An 8076-nucleotide genomic window follows, 5' to 3' on the forward strand; every position below is an offset into this window, starting at 1 on the left:
TGCAATGCTTTCCTGGAAAACGTGGCAAACTGACTTCGTGAATACCGAAGAAGATTTGATTTTGGCGGGTCATTTGATACTCTGTAAGCCTGCAGTACTTGATACACAGTCACTCAGAATATGTATACGTGTCACATATTAACTCATATCCAAACCGACTACAGTGTGGAACCTTCTTTCTATGTGAGTTATATGTAAAAATCACATTGTTTTGAATAGTCATGGCCTCTGATTAAGAGGAGACCTTTTTGTTGAATAAGGACCACTGGATATTTTCATTTTTAACCCATGTCTCCAAATCCAGTATTTAATTCATCAAATAAGCTTTGATTTTTAATTCCTGACACATATAAATTAAAAAACTTAATTTGGACGGTTTAACTTGAATTAATTATATATTATTCTACCCAAGTATCAATCTTTGTTGAGTTTTTCACGGTGCAATTTCACCTCTCCAATACAACTTACCTATTCCTGCCACGTCCCATTCACTTCTAACATGCGCCACTCTACCATTATAAATTCAGAACCTAAATGCAACCCAACACCCAAAAATCACTTCCTCCTCCCATCACTTCAAAACCTCTCCACCATCTTCTCCCACCCAAGAAACAGAGAAAAAAGAATCGATTTCTTAAAGATTTCTTCGTTACAAAAAAAACCACCTTCCTATTTCGCAAAATCTCGGCTTCGTTTGCTTGCATTTTGCATTTGTTTAAGTGGGATTTCTAACTGTTTGGTTTAGAAAATACTAAAACATTGTGTTTTAAAAGTATTTCTTTCTAAAATCTGAAACCTTTCTCTCGGTTTACTTGCATTGATAGCTATTTTCGAATCTGCATTTGTGATAATTTTCATTTTTAGCTTCTTTCCATCTTTCATTCCCTACTCTCAGAATCTGCTATATTTTCTAAAATTGCATTACCCATTCTTCACTACCATTTGAATTCAGTTCACTGTCTGAAATTCAATTCCACGATGGATGGTTGTTCCAGTTCCAGGCCTGATAAAAGAACACGATCGAAGTTTTTGAATGTAATACCGTTGGATGGATTCACTCCAATGCTTGCATCTCCACCTGGGTATCCACCACACATACCATCGTCTTCCTATCATCCAATCATGCCGTTGGAGCAAAGGCCGTCTGATCCAATTCCCCAGACTAAATACGGAGCAGCACTCCTTCGTGATACCATACGTTACGAGGATCCTACTCTCATCCCACCCTCATTCCATGTTCCCCCTCCAATGTCTGTGGGGCCCACTGACAGTGATCAGACGCTCTTTCCACCGTTCATGTGGGGGAGAGTAAGTGGAGATGTTGGCCCATCGAAAGTGTCCAACTTAAAGAGGAGCGCTTCCACTAGATCAGAACCTTCTAGAAGTGGGCCAAATGGGTATCAGAGGCCATCAATGGCTCTGATTGAAACTGGAGGCAGCGAGACAGAATCTGATGATCACAATCCGAGCAAGAAAGTGAACGGTGAGGATGACATTTCATCATCTCTGTTGATTGACAACGATCGAGGCCTGATCGAGAAAACCATGATTACTTTCGATGGGCTTCGACGTAGGCTATTGCAGGTTAACATTGCCACTACACGACCCGATCTGGTGGCTGGTGCGATCATGACCAGTAAAGGGCTCGATGTGAATATGAGGAAGATATCAGGGCCCACCAAAGGGATCAAAATCGGTGATATCTTCTTCTTCAGATATGAGATATCTTTGATTGGATTGCATTCGACGGTTATGGGTGTGCTCGATTACATGACCCTTAAGTTTGGAAATGAAGAAGACATCGTAGCCGTTAGTTTGGTTTCTGGGCCCCAAGAAGATGATCTGGACGATCCAGATGTGATGGTCTACGTGGAGCACAAGGCGGTCAGTGATCATTCGGTCCAGAGCGGAAATCTGGCCTTAGAGAAGAGCATCCATCGGAAAAATGAGATCAGGGTCATCCGTTGTATGAAGAATCAAACCACTCCAACGGGCAGGATCTATGTTTATGATGGGCTCTATAATATCCAAGAGACTTGGATAGAGAGATCCAAGGGCCGTGCCATTTTCAAGTATAAAATGATAAGGTTGCCGGGCCAACCCAACGGCATTGTGATCTGGAAGTCGATCCAACGGTGGAAAGTGAATCCAATGTCGAGGCCCGGCATGATCCAGACTGACCTGTCGGGCGGGATTGAAAATCTACCCGTCTATCTCGTGAACAACGTTGATGATGAGAAGGGGCCCACTCCTTTCAAATATAGCCACAGAGTCAATTACTTGAGTCCGATCAACTCCATGAGATCAAGGGTCAGATGCAACTGCAAGGGCACGTGCGTCTCGGGCAATCCCAACTGCCATTGTGTGAGATTGAACGGTGGATATCTCCCATATGGCCCGGCTGGGGTGCTCGTGAGCCGTAAACCATTCATATACGAGTGTGGGGCCGAGTGTTTGTGCTCGTCAAACTGCAGAAATAGAGTGACCCAGAAGGGTGTACGGTTCAGATTGGAGGTTTTCAAGACGAAAAATAGAGGATGGGCCGTCAGATCGTGGGACCCAATTAGAGCTGGGTCCTTCATCTGCCAATACACGGGTGAGGCAATTGAGCAGATGATCAATGTGGATGATGATGATGATGAAGATGGGTATATCTTCGAGCCTGCCCCACCAAAAACGGACCCATCTGAGTGGAACTATGATCCTGCATTGCTAGGAGAAAAGTGGCCCACCGAGACACCAATCATGCCATCTGAGCCGTTCAAAATCGTCATCAGCGCGAAGAATATGGGGAACGTGGCCCGATTCATGAACCATAGCTGCACGCCCAACGTTTTCTGGCAGCCGGTTGTCTACAATCATCTTGATGATTGCTATCCGCACATCATGTTCTTCGCGATCAAGCACATCCCACCGTTGACTGAATTGACGTATGATTATGGCCTGAGTGGGGCCCAGTCGAGCCAGGATGAGGTGGGCCGTATGATTCGGCATCGCAGGACTCAGAAGTGCTTGTGTGGATCATCACAGTGCCGAGGCTTTTTCAGATAGGCTACATCAATAAATGGGCCAGAACTCAATTTTTAGCATTCTCACCGTTCATAATTTAAATCTTTTTTTATCTGTTGTTGATATTGGATAAGATTTGTATGGAGCCTATCCAACAAAAAGTTGTTGGGCCCACCTTGATATGTGTGGTGATGATGAATGTAGTATTTTGTATGTATAAGAAGATTTTTGATTATGAGCTTGTATCCATGTTATATGCATATTTTTTCTTAATAAAAATTGAGATTGAAATCCCTAAAATAACATGCTTGGTGCTCTTCTCTAAGTTTCCTAAAATGTAAGCACAGGTGCTTTGCCTAGGGGTTAAAAATGAACATGATTTTATGCATAGAGATTGTCCAAAAATAATCCATACTGTCCACTGTGAGGTATATGCCTTAAATCCATACTGTCCATACATTTTGAAAGCTCATTTGAAGGTATTATCCCATAAATGAAATTGACTCAAATCTTAGGCGGACCACACCAAAGGAAACAGTCTTGATTAAATCCCCGCCATTAAAACTTCATCGGTGGCTCTATCGAAATGTTTATTTGCCATCCATCTTGTTGATAAGGTCACAAACACCTAGATAAAGAGACCATACAAATATCATCTTGATCCAAAACTTTTGTGGCTCATGAAAAGTTTTTAATGGTCTCTATATCACCATCGTTTCCTGTACTATGTTCCATCTGAGATTTGCAACTGCTTTATTTTTAAAATCATGACCTTTAATAAGGATGGACGGCATTGATGTATTCGCATGCATCACAGTGGACCCCACAGTCGGGCATCCCACCCACCTCGGTGGATCCTGGGTCTCACCTAATCGACTTCCCTCTTAAGCTAGAGTGTCATGCCCGAATGTGGGGCCCACCTTGATATACATTTTATATATCCAATCCGTACATCTATTTTAAAAGCTCATTTTAAGATACTATTCCGAAAGCGAAGCACATCCAAATTTCAAGTGGACCATATCACATTCAACAGTGGTGATTAATTATTAAAAACTTACCGTGGGTCAAAAAAGTCTTGGATCAACCTCAAATTTCTGTTTTCCCTTTCATCCATTACCTTAACAATAGGTTGGATGGAAAATAAACATTACTTTGGGCATTCATGTGGGCCTTTGAAACCTTTTAACTGTGGGTGTTCAATCACCGCAGTTTCCTAAGGTGCGGTCCATATGAGAATTAAATATGCTTGATTTTATTTTTATACCTTAAATTAAGCTTAAAAAATGGATTTACAAAATATGCATCTAGGTGGGCTCCAAGATCACAGCTGCACCATGTTGGGTGGGGGCTAATGTGATTTGTGAGAAATCCACTTATTCATTTTTTGAGCTCATTTTACCGCATACGATCTAAATATGAAGTGAGCAGTTTGAATTCAGGGAGCACGGTCGAAACAATCTTATGGCTATAAAAGCTTTTTATCACGATATATATATATATATATATATATACCCAGTGGGATTGACCTCATAAACGGTTTGGATAGCGTATAAACATCAACGTACGTGGAACCAGGAAGGTTTCAATTGGAGGAGTTTCTTTCCACAAATTTCTCTATTGTATGACCCACTTTAGTTTTGGATCCATCACATTTTTTTAGTGGAATATCTTAAAATGAGATTGGAAAACGGATGAACGGTCGGATTTCTCACAAACATTTCTGGAAATCCACGTCCCCTCAGAAACGTGTCGAGCTGACTTCGTGAACTTCTATATGGAGATTTTATTTTGGCAGGTTATTAGATACTCTGCAAGCGCACCATGCTTGATACGCAGGCACTCAAAAATTGTACGCATGTCACATGTTAACCTATATCAAACGGGTAAAATTGTGGAACCTGCTATCTCCAAGGTATTTTATATATATATATATATATATATATATATATATATATATATATATATATATATATATAATCAGATTCACTACAACAAAACTCTGCTTAGCCGACGATGTGCGTCACTGGTTTACCGGCGCTAATTAAAATTAGGCGTTGGTCCGTGATCGGGTATAAATACCGTACCTACCAAAAACCTAATCCTTTTTTCTCCCCTCCCGACTCTCTCTCTCTCTCCCTTTAGATGCAGCGACAGCCATCGCCATCTCCACCTCTACTATACCTTTCTCAATCGACCCTCTCTCTCTATTTCCCCTTTTCCCTATCTCAATCGACCATCTCTCTTCGTTTCCCCTTTCTCAATCCACTTCTACTCCTCTAGGGTTTCTCTCTCTCTCTCTCTCTCTCTCTCTCTCTCTCTCTCTCTCTCTCTCTTAGGGGTTTTTAATCTCTATCTCTCTTTTAACATGTCTAAGGATGAGATACGAGGATCTCTGCAATCCAATGTATGATATGGACATCAAGGAAGCCTTAGCCACTTGCATCTCAAGCATTCAATGGATCTCCCCATAAAGCACGAATATCTCCCCGAAGATCTACAGGTCATCTCTCTGTATATATCTGTCATCCATCTGTTAGATCGATTTTTTTTTTCTGGATTTTGTCTATGACTGTAGGTTATAAAACGAGATGCAAATGATTGAATCTGTGAAGTTTTCATCAATCTTTTTTTTTAAAAAAAAAAATTTTGGTTATGTTATGCTTTGGCACCTTACATGCTCGATTAAATGCCAAACGACTCAAACTTGCTGTATTGTCAAGAACTCTGCTGTAATCGTGCAATTGATCTGGGTTTCTTGTTTCCTGAGGAAAAGATTTTAGCACTGAAATTCGCTCCTATGTGATCCATCAAGTAAGCTTATGATTATTACAAAATTGCAAATAACCTTGTTTGGATGCACACTTGAATTGAATGGCGAATGTTCAGTACAACCAAGACACAATGACAAAAGCTAATGGAACTTCGAACCAATAGGGATCTTGCTGGCCGAAACTGGTCTGCTTCAATGATCTGCTCATTTGGTGAAGCCTCTCCTTCACCTATGGTGAAACCGAACTGCAGATTGAACTGATGAGAGTGAAAGGTGGCAAATGACAGGTTGAACTAGACGGTCTATATTAAGGTAGTTCAGACATCTGTTCATTAGCATTTAAAAAGTACATCTGTTGATATATATGATAAAGATCACCAATCTTCTGTCAGGGTTTAATTTTGTTTCATGAAAGAACCATATTTATAAGATAGATTTATATATCTATATCATGTTCTCTTATGCTAGATCATGCTGTCTTGGTCAACCATGCCATGTTATAAATAACCAACCTAGCATCATACGATCTACAGTCATGCCCTCAACAGTGTTAAATTTGAAGCACTTGTGGTGCAGTCAAATTATTCATGGGTGTGCCACTGAACATCATATACACATTATGCATTCGCATGCTTTCAAATCACTTATATGATGTGACAAGTGCCATTAGCTTCTGAGTGTGGATGTTCAATAGGCATTAAAGGAATTAGATGTTGTCCAAACATTTGAAATAACATCTATGCAGTCATTTGATGAATGATGTGGAAAACTGGAACTCTGTCATCCAGCAGCTGTTGCATATAGCCATGAACTTGCTCTATATTGAATCATTGATAAGACTCTTAAGAAACAAAGAACTGCCTCATGAAGGTACACATGTCATGAGCATCTTTCTAGTTGATGATGGTTGTGTCTAATTAAAGAAAGTGGGCTCTGAGAAGGAATTTGACATCTGCAGAAGAGTATTTTGAATTGTGGATGAAAAATAAATTACACCGAGTGACAGTTACTACTTAAAAAAATGTACACTGAGTGAAAAGTAGTCGTATTTGAATGGTTTTCCATTCTCTTTATTGAAATTGATAGTTCATTAGAACACAAGAAAGGCCTAGAATGGCAGAGAAACTACAACCCACAATGGAAACCATAGACCCTTACACCCCCATTACATTAGAACACCTGCTCAATTTTTAAACAGTCATCCCAACTATGCCTAGAGATCTCCTATAAGGACCTGGCCCAGGAAGTAATTAGGTCCACTATCACCAATTCGAAGTCCTGTTATTTCTTTCTTTCCAAGCTGGCCATAGAATTGCTAGGAGAGTAGGATCCAAAGCACATGTTTCAATGGTTCCTCTTGGATGTGCTAAATGCTGATCCATTGACATGACGAACATGATGCCTTCCCAAACATGGCTTGGTAAATGGCAGTGAACATAATATGCTTGAGTCTAGCTGCTGAAATTTCAATTTGCATTGCATGGATGTAGCCTTGCACACATGGTGGTTACCTTTCGGTATTGTGTTGTTTTATATGTTACTATGAGCAACTGTTATTTTTTATTTTTTATTTTTTTTTATGTTGTTGTTGTTATTGGTTCGTTAAAATGAAAAATATCCAACAGTCCTATTTCAACGAACGAGTCTCTACAAATCAGAGGTTAGGATTGTTCAAACAGCCTGATTTTCAGATTGTGATTTAGCGACAGTGGATTCCACAGTCTAGTCAGTCTAATTTTAGTTAGTTTATGCCTGACTTTCATACAACCCCCAAGAACACAACGTGTAATAGCAAAAAACAGCAAATCCAAAAAGACCCACATCAGAAATCTGCATGAAAAGAGGCTAAACAGTAAATCTAAAAAGACCCACATCAGAAATCTGCATGAACAGAGGCTAAAACAGAATTTTAAAAAAATAAAAATAAAAATGTCAAGACCATCTAAACAGCAAACACAAAGAGACTGCTAATGTTTATCATAAACTTAAACTGACTGCTAAAACAGAAAACATTTTTGTCACTTCATTTATATGCTTTCCTAGAGGCCCAACTTGTAACTGAGTGCTTATGTTTATCCTGCCTCTCTATGGTTACTGAGTGCTTTGTGATGCAGCATGTTACTGCTGAAGGAACCACCCTAGTTAAGCAAGCAGAAGATGCAGCAAGTAACAAGAAAGTGAGTCATTTTCTTAGTCTAAAACATTTTGCATCCTGTCTCCTGTCATGGCCACAGGCTGCTAAAAGACTGCTAAAAGAACATGTAAATCTCATAATAGGTGCCTTGTTTCAAGTC

The 8076-nt window shown here is 40.0% G+C and overlaps 1 protein-coding gene across 1 annotated transcript; it reads left to right on the forward strand.

The window, feature by feature from the left end:
- The first annotated feature begins 978 nt into the window (after positions 1-978).
- Positions 979-3051, forward strand: LOC131250554 (histone-lysine N-methyltransferase, H3 lysine-9 specific SUVH3-like). Its single transcript, XM_058250842.1, has one exon. It carries the CDS (start codon positions 979-981, stop codon positions 3049-3051), a length of 2073 nt encoding a protein of 690 aa, XP_058106825.1.
- The last annotated feature ends 5025 nt before the right edge of the window (positions 3052-8076 follow it).

The sequence above is a fragment of the Magnolia sinica genome, chromosome 7, assembly GCF_029962835.1.
Source record: "Magnolia sinica isolate HGM2019 chromosome 7, MsV1, whole genome shotgun sequence".
NCBI classification, from domain to species: Eukaryota; Viridiplantae; Streptophyta; class Magnoliopsida; order Magnoliales; family Magnoliaceae; genus Magnolia; species Magnolia sinica.

Coding starts and splice junctions, on each gene's coding strand:
- LOC131250554 (XM_058250842.1), top strand. CDS start 979: ATGGATGGTTGTTCCAGTTCCAGGCCTGATAAAAGAACACGATCGAAG.